Here is a 19,934-nt window from a genome sequence, read left to right as displayed (position 1 = left end):
CTTTACAAAGTCTTTACGAAGATTCGGAAGATACCTCCGATTTTCATACGACATTATTCCGAAATCGCTCAGAAATCTTTACGTAAATTCGGAAGAAAAAATTCGCCTTCCGAATTTTGCAAAGATTTTCTTCTGATCCGATTTCGCTCCGACATTTCGTCCCGAAATTATGTCAACCACTTCACACTACTTTCGTTAAGATATCATTAGGATTTCGGTTCTGACATCAGACGTAGCGTCCGAATTTCGTACCGATTTCGTTACGATGTCGGTACGATTGGTTTGCTGGGTTGGGACCGCACGACAAACTGCATTTGTTTAGCTGCCCAGCTAACCCCACCTGTCTCCTGTTTCTTTATGGACGCAACCAATCCAGTCCAGGTTTTTGAGTCTGTATACAGAGGAACCAGAACCTGATAACTGAAGTAATACACGAACGAACTTATATGCTTTGGTATAACAATCGTTTCTATTCTGGTGGAAAACCGACCTCCATTTAAAATTTGGTGACGATACGTCCATAATTGCGGCCAGGGGTTTGATTACAATTTTTAAAGGTCGGGCATCCATCTCAAAATCGCTTTATCTCGTCGAGATATGAATTTTGGTATACCACATGGGGGTCAACGACGAATATTTCGTGGCGTTACATGATTTTTCGGAAAAACAAACTTATAATATTCTTTCCACGTTATGATGTAGGGCACAAAAAGCAAGTAAGAACTAATCCTTTAAAAGACTTCACATCAAGCGGTGTCGTAGTTCTTTTCAATTTGAGAACCCACAATAACTCTTCTATGTAGGCAGATATTAAAACGTCTACACATAATTCCCACAATTCTCATACTTAAGTTTGGTATTTTGTCTATCGCGAATGATCAGTAGGCGTGGACCTACTTCATATAGCCCCCATAGGAACGTAAATCCCGATTGTCGGTATTTTGAAAGTTTTAGCTATATTATCTTACCGAAATATCTGAAATTTTGTATTTAGTCTTCTTAATAAACGAAAGAAAACTAATTGTTCGCTTTTCAGATGAGATCTGCAACATCGCTCATAATAAATTGTGCTAGTACGTCCTCGGCTGATAGGGCTCTCATACAGCGTAACACAAATATCTTCGCCCTAAATTTCCGGTTAAAATGAAACGCGTACTTAAGAAGTTCCGTCACTGTCCCGACCTTTAAAGTAACAGCCGTTCTATAATCTTTCTTTTCCTGATTCGAGAGCGATTAACCCTTTCCTTCGTCTCCTAGCCTGCTGACTTCAAGAGTATGTTCCCTAACTCTTAGGTCTTCAGGGTTCGTACGACGATGCTCATCACGCTCATTTCGCACTTGCTGGAAATTTTGTATTCCACCAGTTGGTATGTAGCGAGCAGCTGCAGCTGTGATAATGTCCCGAAAAATTCTCTTAGCTACCCGAGGATCTGAGAGAATGGAAAGCTCTCTGAAACTGTAATTGTTAAATTCTCTGAAATCTGATGATTTGTTAACAGAGACGATAATAAGAAGATGGTTTGAGGCAAGGGAAATGACGGGTTGCCAGGGCACGTTATTTATCAGGTTGGGTGCCACAGTGGTGATGTTTGGCGAGCTGTTACTTCAGAGTTTATGAAATCTGGTGGTTTGTTAAGGGAGACGATGATATGCAGATGGTCCACGCCAAAGGAAATCATGTGCTGTCAAGACACGTCATTTATCAGACAGCGTGCCACAATAGTGATGTCTGGCGAGTTATGACAATCTCCTCTTATCCTCGTTGTTGTTGTAACCGTGTTTGTTATTATGTTTGTAAGTTCGTTCTTCGGTTCAATCTGGCTCTGGGTCTATCCCCAGTTCCAGGAAAGTGGCTGCTTCGATGGGATGTAACCACAGAACCACTGGAGTAAGATGAGTAGGTTTGGCGGATATCTGCATATTCCTCGCTTGGAAAAAGGTGCTAATATCGGCTAAATAGGAGTTCAGTCTCTCACAGATGTCATCACGGAAGGTACCTGACGCCAGGATGATGCAATCATCCGCATACGTTACGCTATCGATGCCGTCTGGAGGGACAGAATACAGGAGAGGTACGGAATACAGGAGAGTTTCGGAGATCACCCCACCTTGGGAAACCCCCTGTTTCACTTTACGGGGTTTGGATTTCTTGTTTCTGAATTCTGGCGTCCACACATAATCAATTATTTATCCAACATTTCAGACTTGGCCGGAGGGTTGTCTGCTCAATGTCCTCAAACAGCGTGGACAGGCTTTTGATAAGCCAAGCGCCACCTTCACCGTTCTATCACAATGCCTTTTCTGGTTGAGTCCTTGATAAATATATGTTGAGATGGCGTGCAGCGCTGTTGTCGTGCTGTGCTGCTTACGGAATCCATGCTGATGATTGGCAACTAGATAGCTATTTCTGATGCTGGCCCACAAAATCGAAAACGGCCTGTACGATTCACTTTCGCTTGCATCCTTGCCCATTTTCCAGACTTCCTCTCAAAACATTGTAAAAATCGCATCGTTGCAGGATACAGGTGACGGTGAGTCTTGTTTTCTGGTTTTCGGGGACCATGATGTTCCTCCCACTAATAATTTTGAATTGCAGGAACGATGCATTTCCGACCCTCTGAATAACAGCATGTGGTTTTAAATGTTTCGTTTGTTGTTGGGGAAACTGCGGGGTGTCTCGTATTCCGACGACGAAGTGCGAGCCACGCTGGGAGATGTAAGCAGCTAAAACCAGAGCAGCCGTCGATGTTTATATGTGATGTCTATAGTAACTGTCAGTAGCTACTGATCTGAGAAATGGAACAGATCCATGGTCCGGTGTTCTTCTATATCCAGTCAGGGATCAAAAGAGCTCAGAGCAAGCATTCTGGAATATATTGCCGCTGCGTCTGGGGGCATCAACGAGCTCTTGTGTGTTGGAACCTACTACTGCCCATGTTTTTTGCAAACATATTTTCCTTCCCAATCTTGGCATAAACATTTCCTAGATCAATCTTAATGTTATGATCAGGGTAGCTGTCATATGCTATATTAATGCCTGGATATAGCATATGACAGCTACCCTGATAGAACACATCCTTAGTCTGTTCATATTTTTCCTCGGTCGGAGCGTTGGTCATGTTATGAGAATGGCCATACACCTGAGTAGGTATTTGCTGCTGCTTCAACATTTCTTGGGATCCACCTTGCTGCAGTGGCTGAAATATAGTTTCTCTACATTGTTTCCAGTTTCTTATTCTATGTTTGAAATAAATTGCTAACAATCTAACGGAAACTAATGCATGTTGAAAAACTTAAAAATTACCATAAATCTTCAATCCTCCATGGCGTTTTCAATCAATGCTTCCATACCATCAAATACTTTGAAATTGCATGTAAGCTCATTGCTTCTGAATCTAGTAGAGCGACCGACCATCCTTGTCCTTTTTTCAAAAGTTTGTTTGAAAAGAAAAAAAGCTTACAAACAAACAATATAACCACATTACAGCACACAGATACTATGTACATACTTGTAGCGACATGTTAGTTATTTAATCGTGGTTAAAAGGTTTACATTGCATTCGGCCAAAAAGTACTAAAAGTTACAAAAATAAATAGATTTACTTTGAAGGATACAAAGGGGTCTTTGTGACTGAGTTTTTTTGCGCTTCAATGAAAGCTGAGACTCAAAATTTTCTGCCATGATCTGATTGGTTTTGGCCTTCTTAGGCGTTTTAGAGATTGAAAGATCATTGGTGAAGGGTTGGCTACTTAGCAGCAGATAAAACGTTGCAAACTCTCTATCTAGCCTTCCATATATCTGGAACTAAGAAGTAAGTAAGAATATCTCAAAAGTTAAAAACTTAAAAACTTGTCTTAAATTTAAATCAACAAAATTGAAAATAAAAATTTAAAAATTTAATTTAATTTCCACGAGAACGTACAGACTCATTTTTCCAAATTATAAATATTTTCCTAGGCTTCCCCAATGGCAACTCTGCAATTATGTGTTTGTGGATGTATTTTTTTTTTTTTTTTTTTTGTTAGTTTAGAAGTAATGCTATTGAATTTTTCTTTTTGGCTTCCAACACAACAAGAAAGAAAGCAAAAGTGAATAAAAGAAACAAAACTAAAACAACTTTTTTTCCCACTACGTCAAGGGTTTCAAAGTTCAAACATTTTGACGTCATAACTTGTAGGGATGGACTGCATACGCAAAGGCAAATACATATGTGTCTATGTATGTATTTTGTTTAAAAGATGGTAGTGTGTGTATGCGCACGTCAGTGACTTGTACATAAGATGTTTAGGAAGTTAAGCACAGAGTGCGACCAGTTCTCCGATAAATTTTAGAGTTTATTTCCGACAGTTCTAGTTCCCGAGAAAAGGTCCGCAGAACATGCCTGCATCAAAGACAAATGGGTAGAAATAGCGCTACATGAGATAGTAGGACATATTGAGAGAAATGTGACAGGCTCAAACTACACGTTTGCAGCATTTCTTGACATAGAAGGTGCATTTAAAACCTTTAAGCTTGAATTGAAGGATAATTAACTCAAAAATCAGTGAGAATTACATTCTGTAGACTGTCATCAGGGTGACGTAGGGGATGAAAGAAACCAAGGAACTCTTCTAACTGGCTCTAACATGGCAAAGCCCAGGATTTATCTTGGTCCCTCTTTCATCTCCAGTTGACACTGACCTTCAAGTGATGTCAGCTGGGGAGCTGCCTTTAACACACGTTAAAGGTAGTGAGCTATCATGTGCCGCGCATTCACCCATAAGAACGTTAAAAACTTGGGGTCGGGCGTCGGGTTAGTAACCCTCCCCCAGAAAAAGCCCACTACTATGAAAAAACGAAAGAAAAGAAAAACAAACCCCTCTAAAGTTGACGACACACAGTGCTTCAGAAATTGATTTTCCTGGCCAAAGCCCCAATTTTTTGTTGTCACCGACTGTTAATTTCTATATGGGATTCGATAGTAAACATGTTGAAACTAAGGATCCAATCCCAGAAGCTGGTATTGAATGCCGCCCAGCCAAGATGATGTAAAGTCTGCAATAAACCGGCTAAAGAATAATAATGCGGCAGGAACTGCAGACTTGCCAACCGAGCTGTTCAAAACCGCAGGCGACACGCTGATAAGGTGTATGCATCAGCTATTTATCACCATCTGGCAGGAAGAACGCGTACCCAGCGATCGGAACCTGAATATCCTGTGTCCCGTCCACAAGAAAGGAGATAAGACTGTATGTGCTAACAATAGGGGGCATAAGTCTTCTTCCTACTGCCTAAAAAATAGTGTCAGGGATATTATGCGAACGACTAAAGCCTATGGTCAATGAAATAATTGGAATATACCAATGCGGCTTTAGACCTGGCAAGCCCACCATTGCACTGTGCTGGAACTTGTATGGGAAGATCGGCCAAAAATACTTCCTTCAACACGAAAATTTCAGTAAAGGTTAATTTAGCAACATAAATAAAAAAAAAACAAAAAAGATCAACATAGGTCCAACTTTAGGTATAGCCCCCATAGAACGGTACCCCCTGATTTCTGCCATTTTGGAGGTCCTGACTACATCTTTCAATGCAATTGCCTAAAATGTGGCTCACGGCACTACCAGGTGTTAGGAAACCTTCTTGGAGGTATGGTAACTCCGAAAATTTTTGTTGTCTCCATAAATCAATTCCGCCCAATATTCTGTATTGTTAGGGTTCTAACCGTAATAATCAATAAAAATGTCAGAATTTTCGAAATTTTACATTGAGGGCCACATTTTGATGTACCCTTCATATAATTGAACCACACAATGTCTCTAATATATATATATCAAAAATGCTGAAATGTATCACCCGCACATTTGAAACAATGACAAAAACACCCTGAAAGGTCTTCTCAGTATTTTGGGAACATGTTCCAAAGATGCGGAAAGATGTAGCTGGTCTTTTAAAAACAATTTCGTTAGGGGAAAAGGGGGAACATAACTAAAACTTTACATGAAATTCAATTATACTGAAGAAATTATATTACAAAAGCCCTTCAGTCAACACACGTATTCAATAATGAATCCAAAAAATTAACAAACACAAAACAGCATAAAAATTATGTTAATACATTGTTTTTTCAATATTGCAATTAAGTTTGGTCAATATAGAGTTCATTTAGTTTGATATTTATATTTTACTTTCACCTAACTTTTGCACTGAATTCACCTCGAAATCCAACCTGTTAAATTTTCTCAAAGAATAAAAAGTAATCCATAACAAATTTATTTTAGAGAAATTTAACATGTTTGGAGTGGATATGAACACATTTGGTACCCAAAATTAGACTTTCATTTTTTTTTAATTTTGGCCAATGGCGGCGACCACTGTGCTATGACCAGATATTTATCCTGTGGCAAGTCCTGGAGAAGACCCAAGAGATGCAGATCGACACTTACCACATTTTTGTCGATTATAAAGCAGACATCGACAGGTATTCCCATTCATTCGGCTTTGTAAGATAACATTAACTAATACCGGTCCTCAGTTAAAATAGAAATAACCTCTCGGAACAATTCAGTACCAAAAGAGGTTTCAGGCAAGGAGACAGCCTTTCGTGTGACCTGTTATCCTGCTGGAAAAGGTTAAACGAGATGCAAATGTCAAAGAAATAGCACAATCTACAGCAACAGCCACGTGTTACTTGCTTATGCTGATGAGATTGACATCATGGGACGATCAGTAAAGTATGTAGCTGATACCTTTCAGAAGATCGAAGGAGAATCAGGAAGAGTGGGTCTGGCGGTAAACGGCTAAAAGACAAAGCTGATGGTGCCGGCACGCATTGCGTCCATAGAGCTCTGACCAACAGTGGAAGTTGGTTCCAACATCAGTTGTGAAATAAAAAGAAGAATTGTATTGGACAACACATGTTACTTTGGCTTAAGTAAGCAGTTTAAAAACAAGTAAGAGCGAGGTACATTCGGCCCGGCCGAACTTGTTATACCTTCCACCACGAGTTGTATTGAAGCAAAACTGAACAATTGGTTTCCTTTCGTTTATGAAGAAGGATAAATACCAAATTCCAGCAATTTCGGTAAAACAATGTATCTAACTTTCAAAATACTGAAATTCGGAGGTACCGTTCTATGGGCGCTATATGAAGGACCTGGACTTGTACGGACAAATTTCGGGGGAAAGTTTTATACTACCATCGAAGACTAAACACCAAATTTCAGTCATTTCGGTGGAATATTGAAGCCATAACCTTTAAAATACCAAAATCGAAAGGTACAGTTCTATGGGGGCAATATGAAGGCGTGGACCTATTCCGACAAATTTCATGTGCAAAGTTGTATACCCCAAATGAAGACTAAATACCAAATTTCAGCCATTTCGGAGCAATAGTGAGTCCACAACCTTCAAAATACTGCAAATCGGGAGGTACCTTTCTATGGGGGCTATATGAAGGCGTGAACATATACCGACAAAATTCTAAAGAAAAATTTTTTACCCCAAATGAAGACTAAGTACCAAATTTCAGCCATTTCGGTGTGATAATGAATCTAAAACCTTCAAAATATCAAAAATCGGGTGGTACCGTTCTATGAGGGTTACATCAAAACGTGGACCGATATAGCCCATTTGCAATATCAAACATCCTAGGAGTAACAGAAAATTCTATACCAAATCACAAAGCTCTGTCTCAAAAATTGAGAGCTGTGTCTTGATTTCAACAGACGGACGGGCAGACGGACATGGTTATATCGACTTAGAATTTTACCCTAATTAACAATATATATACTTTATAGGGCATCCGATGAATATTTCGATGTGTTACAAACGGAATGACAAATTTAATTATACCCTCCATATTATGGTGGAGGGTATAACAAAGCCAGATACAAAACACTGATACAACCCGTGCTAATGTATGGTTCCGAAGCCTGGGTACTTGCACAAGCTGGCAAGGCAGTGCTTGGTGTGTTTGAGAGAAAAATTCTTCGAAAGATCTATGGACCAATCTGCGTTGACGTTGAATATCGACGTCGTATGAACCACGAGCTGTATCTGCTATACAACGACATTAGTATCGAGATGCAACGATTGTGTTGGCTAGGTCATATTATAAGAATGAGCTGTTATGAGTCCGCTAAAAAGGCGTATAAATATAGGCCAGATGGCGGTGCACACAGAATTGGCAGGCCAAGGCTTCGATGGAGCAAACAAGTGGATGACGAGATGAAAAGGCGCGGTATTCCAGAAAGCTAAGCAACAAAAAGAGAAATTTGGAGATCTTTTCTTAGTTCGGCGTATGGAAAAAATATTTTGTTATGATCCAGCTAAGTAAATAAATCTGTCACCAAGGAGGTTCCATCGCCACTATTGTGGCTCATGCTGATAAATTAAATTCTTAAGGATATTGATAAACTACAAATAAAACGATAACTTACGCTGACGACATGTTCATAATGATCAGCGGGAAGTTCCAACAAACACTATCGTAACTAATGCAAGGAGCTATAGTCAAACTATCGAGATGGGTACACAACTATGGTCTTAGAATGAACAACAAAAACGGTCTGTTGACGAATAAGAGGAATATCAAACCATTCATCTTACCGATGCTTGATGGAGTCACATTGGAGCCCTCTTTAGAAGCCAAGTACCTCGGCATTATTCTCGATCACAATTAAAGTGCACCAACTCCATTGGTAAGACGGAAAAGCGACTGAGACCATAGGTCATCAAATGTTCCGGCCATAGTACGCCCAATGAAAACATCGTATCTCGAGCTACATCATCACTAATCACCGGTGCCATGAAGAGCACTCCAAAAGCCGCTCTCAATATAGCACTTGATCTTCATCCACTGAGTCTCATTGTGCAGAAGGTGGTAGCCAAGAGTGCACTCCATACCATCAATACTACTGCGGTTTTGGACTGTAAGAACACCCTGGAGACGCTAAAATCAATTGTTTCCTCTTTTGGGTCCTGGGTCATTGCAGCATTGAAGAGAATGAAATAGCGGATAAAATGGCGCGTTGCGGATCGGAGTCGTCAAACCACCACTGTATCATTATGCGGCAGTTGGAAAAATGATATCGGGACAAGTCTAGCCAAAACTGCAGTGAGATTCTCTTACGCATTTTTTGGTTACCGAAAAAATCGGCAAATTTAAAACGCAAAATTATGAATGAAAAGTACCAATATATGTTGACAACACAGTTGCTATCGGTAGTACTTAGCGACAACTTTATTTTGGTCGCTAACATACCGACAAATTTTGTTAATTACCGAAATTATAAGCATTTTAATTTTACAGATTTCTGTCGGTAACCAAAAAATGCGTTAGAGAATCCCACCACTGGGACAATGAATCTAAATGTAAGGAATCCAATGTGGCCAATCCTCTTCAAGCAAAGAACTACATCTCAGCTCTCCTTGAAGAAATCTGAACTGAAACTAATCGTGAGAATAATCACCGATGAATGTCCTGAGGAAGAGATGACTAATTAGACTGGTTTGAACTCAAAGGGAAAAAAAACTATGTGAATTGTAACTTTCATCTACGGACAGATCGAATGTACTTAGGGTCTTTTCCGAACTTTGTGCCCCTTTTGTTGGACATTTGAACTTGCCGACAAAAATGTGGATTAGGATTAAAGCTCAAAAGTGTTACGGAAGAGGTACTTAAAGGAATGGACCGACATAGTATATTATGGAAGTGGATCTTATTTTTGGAGCCATACCCTAAGGAGAGGGTCATTTTAGAAGTTAAACTAAATTTGGACAAAATATTAGGAGATCCAAAGTTTGGACCAAATTTATTTATTTTTATTTTTTAGTGTAATTTTTTAAATATTAGGGGAAAGACCGGTAGTTGTGGACCGGTATTGCCTATCTTCGAACTGAAACTAAGTTTAGATAAAATATGACGAACATAAAAAAATTAATGGTGAGACAATAAAAACAATTACTAGTTTAGTTTATCCTACTATTAAAGAAACTCAAGGAAAAAGCGAAATTTGGCAAATGTATTCATTTATTCAAACAAAAGATGGTACGATACAGTGTGGTGGTATGCAGTATTGTGCATACTGCATTTGCGAATCGTGTGAATACAAATGTAAAACCAAGCAAGCATGCACTAAAGCAGTGAATCATTTTTTGGGGTGAATCTGCTTTTTGCACATTCATATTTTTTATATGCAAGGCACTGCACTATTCGCTTTTGGGAAAAGGCAATAGAGTGTGCCTTTTATATGCATTTTGCGGACCTCTGTTATAGTGCCCTCTAGCTACTACATAAGGTGCCATAGGGGTTTTTTACAACTTTCGGGCTGTTTTCTCAAGAAGTATGGACTTGCACCTGAAAAAACGTTTACAACTAAAATCAAAGTGATTCGAGAGCAGGTCTTAAAGTGAACTTATCCGAAATTTTGTGAGGGAGGTACCCGAACGAGTGAACATATATAGTCCATATTCGAACCTGATCTATATCTGGTAGATATATTAGGATGAAAGTATGGACCAAATCGGTCACTCCCTACAAGACCTATCGCGCGCACAATTTTTCCGACAAATTTTTAATTGTTGTGGGGGAGATACCTGATTGAGTGGACCGATATGGATTATATTCGAACTTAAACTATGTTTGGACAAAATATTACGATGGCCAAATTTTGGACCGAATCGGCAGGTCCGTTCGAGAGTTATCTTGCTCCAACCAACCAATCCAACCACTGCACATGGTGTCATAGTGGTTTTTGCACCTTTCAGTCTATTTTCTCAGGAAGTATGTATTTGCCCCTGATGAAACTTGTGCCGTCATACGGGGGGCAGCGAATGCAAGTTGATAAAAAAACGTTCGGGAGCAGGTCCTAAACTGAACTTTTCCAAAATTTTTTGTGGGAGGTAACCGAGGGTGTGGACCAATAGAGTCCATATTGGAACCTCATCTATGTCTGATAGAAATTTCACAATGTGTAAAGTATGGACCAAATCGGTTACTACCTTTAAGAGTTGTCGTTCGCACAATTTTTCTGAATATTTTCGAACTTTTGTGGGGGGGTCCATCTTCGAACTAAAACTAAATTGAACAAAATATTACGAAGGCCAAATTTTGGACCAAATCGGTTTATCCGTTCGAGAGTTATCGTGCGCACCAGCCAGCCAGGCAGACATGGCTAAATCTACTCCAAATAGCCTGAAACGGATTTCGTCCAAACATACCATTATTTAGCCCGTATGAAAGTGTATATATCCTCGTTAGCTTAATGCTGAGGATATAAACAGAGATAATCGAGCAATTATTATGTCCATGTTCACGGCCCAGGGACTGCAAATCATAGGTAATAGGTGTCTACCAATCCCTGACAACCAAACCGAGCCAACAAATCTGCTTTTTCTTGCTGCAGCGAGAATGAATTCTCTCATCTCTCTCTCTCTCTCTCTCTCTCTTTCTTGTAACCGATACTTTTTACTTGGCATTACCGATTTTTGTCGGTAAGTCGAAAAATGAGTTAAAGAACCGCACTACTGATCAAGAATACATATGAAATGATTATTTCAATGCGTTACTAACGGAAAAGAAAACTTAGTTACCCTCCATACTATGGTACTATGGTGGAGGGTATAAATATTGTGGGTAATTTATCCTTAACATAACCAAGGAAATACTTAAGTAGCTAATGTACTTATTTAGGCAACTTGCACTACCATAAGTCCCCTAAAGTAACAAATTAAAAACTCTCTTTTTTTATTTTTGAAATTAAACTTAGCAAAAAACAATACATGTCACTTATGAACAAACCATGTGTGTGACCCAGTAAAAGTATACATACGTACAAATAAATTTAATAAATACCATCATTGCTTCTTTATATATTGACAACTGCCGACCATACACCACAGCCAACCACACACATGTGGGTATTTACCATGTTTTTGCTTTAATATTACTTGTCAAAAACATATTGCAATGCCACATGGTTAAAAATAATTCAATTCCAACCAGCAGCAAACCTGTATGTGTGTGGGTGTGTGTGCTGCGATTGAATGAATGACAAACAATATCTTCTGAATTTGTTTTTTCTCCACTTTTTACAGCATGCTTTTAGGAGCATTTCCGATTAGCTCGAAAAATTCATCAGCCACGTCCGCCAACAAGAACGGAAGATGTCGGTTTTGCTTTTTATGCGGTGGTTACGTTTTGTTTTTGGTCTTAGGCGCTGCCATGTTTTCAGCCATAGAAGCGCCAAAAATTGATGTGATTTCACAGCGCGTGGAAACTTTTCGAAATCAATTTCTGGATAAGCATTCGTGTTTAAATGGTAAGTTGTAATATTTTATTTTTTGTTGTATTGTGTTGGGTTTTTTGTTTAGAAGAAATGCGGATAAATTTTCGTTGGAAATTGACTTCAAAGGGAAATTTAATAGAATGTTGAAAGGAGGGAAATTTAAATAAATGGAGTTTTAAGTTCATACTCAATGTCAACATTGTTGTACACGTTTTGGATAATATTGCAGCAATGGTAAAAAAATGACAATTGTCATTCGAAGTTTAATATGAGACTGCAATATGACATCCAACGACAGTTGGTATTTGGGGTAACTGACCATAGAAAAAAAAGAATGACAGAATGAAGCCAATGACACTTGTTTAATAAATAATATTAAAATTGAATGAGTCGTAAATACTACCAACGGACACTAAATACCGAAAACCGGTTCTATACCCCGGATTAACTCGGAGGAATCTTCGGGGCCATCACCTCTACAATTATCTGTTTGTGTTCGTGTATTTTTTCACCAAGGGAGTGACTATATATCCCCAAATGCTGCTTTGAGCTCTTTTGGTCCGTGCCGGGATAGAGAAGAACCTCAGGCCATGGATCTATTCCGTTTGCAGATTCACATCCACCATATGCTAGAGCTGGCAAACTATCGATAGTCAGACTATCGTTTTGATTGCTGTCGTAAAACAAAGGTTATGTCGGTCACCGAAACGAGATATTTGGCTTATATGTCGCGAATTATTTAAAACATAATTGCTCCTGAGTCCGATATAAACAAAGCCTTGCCACAGTGATCAAAACGATAGTCCGACTATCGATAGTTTGTCAGCTCTACCATATGCCTTCTGTAGTGAGATGTAATGGATGTAGGGCATGGGTGCACTTCCGAGTGTGCTCTGGTTTTAAACGCATCCAGGATTACTGTGATAGTTATATTGCTGCTTGCTGCGCCAGAAGATCTCCCAGCGTATCTCCAACTTCGTCGTCCGATTCTTCGTCGTCGTTGGAATAGGAGACGCCCTCAAAGTCTCCCCAACAACAACAAACTTGGCATTTAACACCACAAGTTGTTGTTCAGCACCCCGAAAATGCATCATTCCTGCAATTTAATTGCAACGGTCTGCGCAATAATTTCAGCGAAATTGTGGATTTTATGAGTCGGAAATACATCATGGTCGCCGCGATCCAAGAAACAAAGCTCGCTGTCATATGTAGCTTGGAACGTTGCGATGGTTACAACGTTTTGCGGAAGGATCGCACAAGAAGCGGAGGAGAATGATTTGCCTTCCTAATACAGTAGTCTGCCCAGTACTCTAATGGTCCATACATGAAAGGAGGGTAGCAGCAAAGTGTGGTACTGTCGAGGTAGAGCTACAAAATATGAACATACCACCGATGAATAGCTGTGCCCCACGTTATATGCCTGAAGGCAATAACCATCTGGTGTTAGGAGACTTCAATACCCATTCCGTCCTCGATAATAATCAGATGGGTACAGCGCTGGCCGAACCAATTGATAGCTCCACGTTTTGCACGGTGAATGAAGCCGCTCCTGCGAGGATTAGAGGAGATTGCCACAGTTCGCCAGATATCACCATTGTAGCACCAGGTCTTATAAATGACGTATTCTGGCAACCCGTCATTTCCGTTGGTTCAGGCGTTCCTATCAGACGTTCCTATCATCGTCTCCGTATAAAGACTACCCGACTTCATAACCTCTAACCACCGTACTTTTCTGACAGGATTGACAACATTGTTACAGGATTGAGTAAATTGTAACCAACGGTTAAATCACTTTCGAATGCGGACAAGAAGAATGATAGAAAGGCTGATATATCCAACGGCGTGACAGTAACTGACCCGAAGTGGTGCTCGTGTCACTTTAACCGGCAGTTTATGGAGCAGCTCGAAAGTGATAGGGCGAATAGAAGTGTGTTACGCCGTATAAGAGCCCTCCCAGGCGAGGAGGTACCACCGCAAATTACGATGAACGATGTGTCATCCGAAATGCGAAATTATCCGATGGGTTGAGCCCACACGGAGTACCAATGGTAATGCTTAAGAAACTGGATGAACCAAGTGTCCTCAATCTATCGTTAGCCACTCATACCAGAAGCCACGAAAGTTGGCATGATGAGCCCGCTACTGGAGCCAAGCAATGATACCAGCAAAGGTGAATCATACATCAGCCAGTAGCAAATATTCTAGAGACGCTACTACTCCCAAGGTTGAGAAAGAGTTTCCTAGTTGCCCAACATCGGAATGGATTCCAGAAAATACATAGCACTACTACAACATTATACGCCGCATCCAAACATATCAGTAGAGGACTGAATCAAGGCATGCCTTGCGACTAAAACAGTTTTGGCAGCTCTTAATCTGTCGAAGCCTTTCGATCCCATGCCAAGCTGTTCGAGGACATAGAAAAGACTTCCCTCCCGACGTGGTTGAAACTTTGAATAATCAACTATATGTGTGGACTACAGTCGTTTGTAGAATTCAAACGTAGTCCAAAATTCTGAATTGTTTAACCTCTACCTTTCTGAAATTCCACACCCTGCAGACGGCATAGATATCGTAATGTATGCGGATGATTGTACGATCTTGGCGTCGGGTCCTATCGTCGATGACATATGTTATAAGATAAATGTTTACATAGCTGACCTAGTGTATTTCTTCCATCTGAGGAATATGAAAATATCCACCGCTAAATCAACTGCCATACTGTTCCCCACTTGGACGGCTGAAAAGAGGCTCCCACTGAACATATTGGTCGATGGTGTACTGATTCCGACCACTAACTACCCCAAAATATTGGGTGTGACGTTAGATAGCATGTTTAAGTAAAAGTAGGAACAAGGTCCTCAAGTCGCTGGCCGGGAGCACTTGGGCTGCTGGCAAAGAAATCCTGTTAACCTCTTACAAAGCAATAGGCCGGTCTTTGGTAAGCTATGTGGCTAATGTTAGCTACGCAGCAGAAGAACGCCAGCTGCCAAGGCAAACACGAGTAGTTTTAGCACAGTTAATATCCGGCCGCCTAAATTCGTATTGGGCCCGAATCGATGCCACGATACCCACCCAACACATGCCCGACATGTGGATTGGGACCGCACGACACACTGCATTTTTTTAGCTGGCCAGCTAACCCCACTCACCTGTCTCCTGATTCATTATTTACGCAACCAGTCCAGGTTGCAGAATTTTTGAGTCTGAATACAGTGGAATCAGAACCTGATAACTGAACTAATACAAGAACAAACATATACGCGTTGCTAGTTGCTACAACAACAACATGGGTCCATGTTTTGGAATATCCCCCATATAACAATACCTTCCGATTTTCGGTATTCTGAGGATTTTAGCCACCATTTTTAACCGAACTGGCCGAAATTTGCTTTTTGAGGTTCGCAGTGGTCCAAAAACTTATCCACCAAAAATGATCAAAACATAGACCCATGTTTTGGTATAGCCCCCATATAACGGTACTTCCTGATTTTCGGTATTTTGAGGATTTTAGCCAAAAATTTTAATCGAACTATATGTAGGTTAGGTTGAAAAGAGAGGTGTTGCAAGATCACCACATGTCCGTGTGGACATACACTTAAGCCATATGGAGGCCTGTTGTGCCTGTGGAGGGCCTTTCCTCCTTTGCAGGTGTCGATTACTGCATAGCCCAGATCATCCCAGTAGTACCTCTTGGCTACCTTGGCGTAAGCCGATGGCGACTCCGTTCCGGTTTCCGCGTCCATCTTCCTCTTCTGGATGGCCTTGGACTTTTTTTCTGATGAGGTTTGGCGGTGTTACTCTCCTCAGGGGATCTTGTCCTCTTCGCCGTTTCCGAAGAAGTGGAGGGAGTGTCTGTGGTACCCTTTAAAGCATCCCGCTGTTGTTCTGTCTTTAGAGCCTGGTTACTCTTGAATTTACATCTTTGAACCCCTAACCACTGTACTCGTTTCGTTGTTAGCTTTGCGATGCTCTCGCTCACTTCCTCCACCATCTTGTGGACTTCCTCTTTAATGGGGTTATCCACAACGGTGATGTTGATTTTGTCGGAGCTGTCGGATTCGGATTCAGTGTCGCTGCCATCCTCAGAAAGTTAGGTCAAGTTAAGTCTCTCCCTGTGCTGCCATTTATCGTCTTCTGTTGTTACACTAGGTTGTGTGCTTGTAGAATTACCTTCGACCACAGATGCCATGGCACCCACATCTGTGGGAGATTTTTGCTCACGATCGCATGATATCGACGGGGTGTGACTCGTAAGCAGATCACTAGTTCCCGCCGGTACTGGGTTTATCATAACTTTTTAACCTAAGATTTCAGGTTCCCAGTGGTCGCAAAACTTCTACATCAAATATTGTCCACATTGGTCCATATTTTGGTATAGCCTCAATATAACGGTACATCCCTACTTTCTGCATTATTGATGATTTTATCTATATTTTGTGATCGAACTACCTCTAACTAGACATTTGAGGTTTATCCATTAAAAATGTTCAACATAGGTTTATGTTTTGGTATAGCATACTTATCACAGTACCTTAAAGCTGAAATTATCAATTGTCAAAGTTGGCATTAGTTAAAAGTTCGTAGGTTTGAAACTAAGAACTTCCCCAAAGACTTGCGAATGCATGTATAGTGGTGTAGGGAACCATTTAGTCCACTCCGTCCAACTATAGCCCTTTTTACATTTTTTACAAGAATGAATCAGCTTGTCATCAAAACAATTTTCTTGTGAAAATTAAAAAAACACTACAGTTTACTAAATATGACTAGTGTGTAATACGGAGTGGGTAGCCCGCTTACATATTACTTATTTTTAGATTTCGGTGTTACGCCACTTATCATTTATGTTTTTATGGGAATTCAAATTACATTTCCATTTTCATTTGTATGCAATATTCACATATTCAAATTCTTATCAGTGAAAAATTTCTCTTAAATCATTGAAGAAAAGCCACCGAATACGTTGCATAATCTTTACAATGCTCATACAAAAAATTGAATAGACCCCCATTGGCTTGTGTGCATAACGTCCGCGTTTGACAATATGTATTGTTGTAAACGACGTTACTTAATTAGTCGCATGTCTAAGCGGGGTACAAAATACCCGATTTGTTTAGTTTTTTGATATAAACAATGAACACAACAACAATGACGATAATAAAACAAAAAGATAAATGCTACAATCAGATTCATTCTTAGTAGCATCTAAAAGCATACTTATTTACCGGGAAAAATTATTGAAAGTAATATGCGCTGAGATGAACAGGAGGCGTGAGGAGTAGGGTTGCCATATGTTACTTTTAAATCACTTCCCAAAAAACCTCAGAAACCACGTATACTCCTAAATTATGCATATCTTGTCTATCTCAAAGTCTATACCTATGGCAACAATTTTTAGAGGAAAATTTTGTGACCACTGGGAACCTCAAATGTCAAATTACGGATAGTTCGGCCAACAAATGTAGCTAAACTACTCAAAACACCTAAAATCGGGATATATTGTTATATGGTGGCTATACCAAAACCAGGACCTAAGTTGACAATTTTGTTGGTTAAGTTTTGTGACCAATCGGAACTTCAAATGTCAAATTAAAGGTAGTTCGGGGCTATACCCAAAGGAAGGCCGATATAGGCCGTCTTCGAACTTGACCAGCCCACAGTGCGAAATATAGGAAGTTTAGTGGAACTTTGAGGAATTTTGAAAGTACATAAAATTGATTTTATTGAAATCGTTACCTAAAAATTCTACTGCAAATAACCCATACTCAGTATGGCAATTTACAACACGAAACGACTTAAAAAATTCACTTAAAAGTTGCACTTTTGTTTCACACATGTTGTTTCAAGAAATTGATTTTCTATTCATTAAAGATAAAGACAGTATGACATGATTTCTTTTTTTAATATCACTGTGCAACAAGGTTTCTGTGCGGTGGAAAATTCCTTTTGGAGATGAAAGCCCTTAGTGAGTATATTAAGAACCCAAAAGGAAATTTTCCTAATAGGTCAAGTTTCTGAGATATCGCGCGATGAATTTTTTGAATTTTCGCCTATGATGCTTAAGAAAATAGCTTTATATCTCTGTTTGCCGTTATTGTAGCTTCGTTTTGAGACTACATGTCTTCAGACAAATCGAATGGCGAATCTTTTTGTAGAACATTTCATTCTTCTAAAAATTTCTTGGGGAAAATTTCCTTTTGGGTTCTTAATATACTCACTAAGGGCTTTCATCTCCAAAAGGAATTTTCCACCGCACAGACCTTGAGTTCCAATTTGTGGCACAGTGTATTTTACAAAACAGTTATGATATTTTACTCTTAAAAAATTGAAAAAAACTCGTGTAATTTTAATCGGAAAGAAGTGCTATTTTTGAAGTTTTCAAAATATTGTTTCTTATTTTCCGTGGACATTTCGAAAGAGATTCCCGTATATTCCCGTGTTGAGATATAGATAACTTGAAAGATTGGATGCTCCTCTGTTCGCAAAGCTATAAAACAGGTGCGGAACCGTGCGGTCTTCAGAGATATCAAAGATTTTTCTCAAAAAGATTTCGGAAATTTCATTCAGTTGCATTTCCAAAAGTGAAAGGATAACCCGGCAATGATCGCCATTGTTGATTGTGTTTTGAAGAAATGGACTCACTTATCCTAACAAAGAGAATATCCGTGATATTAAGAATAATCTCGCAATTTTTCATAGTTTGGACCTGAAAATGTTATTGTCTTATGTATGTATAGTGCTACAGTTTTAGATGCTGTGCAAGAAGTACCAATATACGGTGAAAATTGTAATGCAGTGCCAAACTGAACTTAATCTGAGACATCATGAATAAAATGGATGATATAGAACTGCTGAATGTACCAAGAAACTTTAGAGATACAAATAAAAACATTTTACTCTTTAATAAATGTGTAATATTGTGGGGCTACACCCAAACCTGGACCTACGATGAAGATTTTTGTGTAAAGAGGTTTTTTTATTCGCTAAATTCTCAATATTTACATTTGCACCAAAATCGTTAGAAATTTTGTCTTTAACCTTGATAATACCTCGAATGGGGCGACCCGCTATATGGGGGCTATACCAAAACGTGAACCTACATTGCCAACATTTCATACAGAGGTTTCCTATCTACGAAGAACATAAAATTCCAAAATACAATGAAATACGTGGGAAAATGTGTCTGGAACCTTTAAAATATGTCCTATCGGGCAGAACCGTTCAATGGGGGCTATACCAGAACGCGAACATATGTTGGAAATATTTTGTTTTCTATATATTTCTACGTCCTTTCCACTAAAAGTTATTAATAATGCTCCGTTAAATTGTTCATATTTCGCACTGTGCAGCCTATAGAAAAAATACACTCGGGTGCAAAAATATAGCGTTCTACATGAACATGGCCCGTTATAGTCAACTTGATTTTTGTTTAAGAGAAATATTACTATTTGCATAGGTTCGGCCAATGTTAGTAACTCCTTTCGATAGCCTTTGTACCAAGCAGCCATTTAAATTGTTCGCATGGACTTGCATGGACTTGCTCACGAAAACCGTTATGTCGCTGTAAACAGGACCACAATGAGTATCTTCGGTAAAAAATTCAAACCGATCCTGAACACCACTGCACTCAAACGAAAATGTTGAATTTAATTGTAGTTCTTGTT

The 19,934-nt window shown here is 39.5% G+C and overlaps 1 protein-coding gene across 1 annotated transcript in view; it reads left to right on the top strand.

Annotated features, from left to right (window-relative positions):
- The window catches only part of LOC141400173 (potassium channel subfamily K member 1-like), a 102,289-nt gene that overhangs the window by 42,828 nt on the left and 39,527 nt on the right, over positions 1-19,934 (top strand). Inside the window, exon 2 of the mRNA XM_073979626.1 lies at positions 12,080-12,303. Coding sequence (XP_073835727.1) covers positions 12,081-12,303 — 223 coding nt within the window. The 5' untranslated portion in view covers position 12,080. The remainder of the gene's footprint in view (positions 1-12,079; positions 12,304-19,934) is intronic.

The sequence above is a fragment of the Musca autumnalis genome, unplaced genomic scaffold (assembly GCF_047663935.1).
Source record: "Musca autumnalis isolate F117 unplaced genomic scaffold, ASM4766393v1 scaffold_3, whole genome shotgun sequence".
NCBI classification, from domain to species: domain Eukaryota; kingdom Metazoa; phylum Arthropoda; class Insecta; order Diptera; family Muscidae; genus Musca; species Musca autumnalis.
The sequence above is the reverse complement of the archived record's forward strand: the minus strand, read 5'-3'. Positions and strand labels throughout refer to the sequence as shown.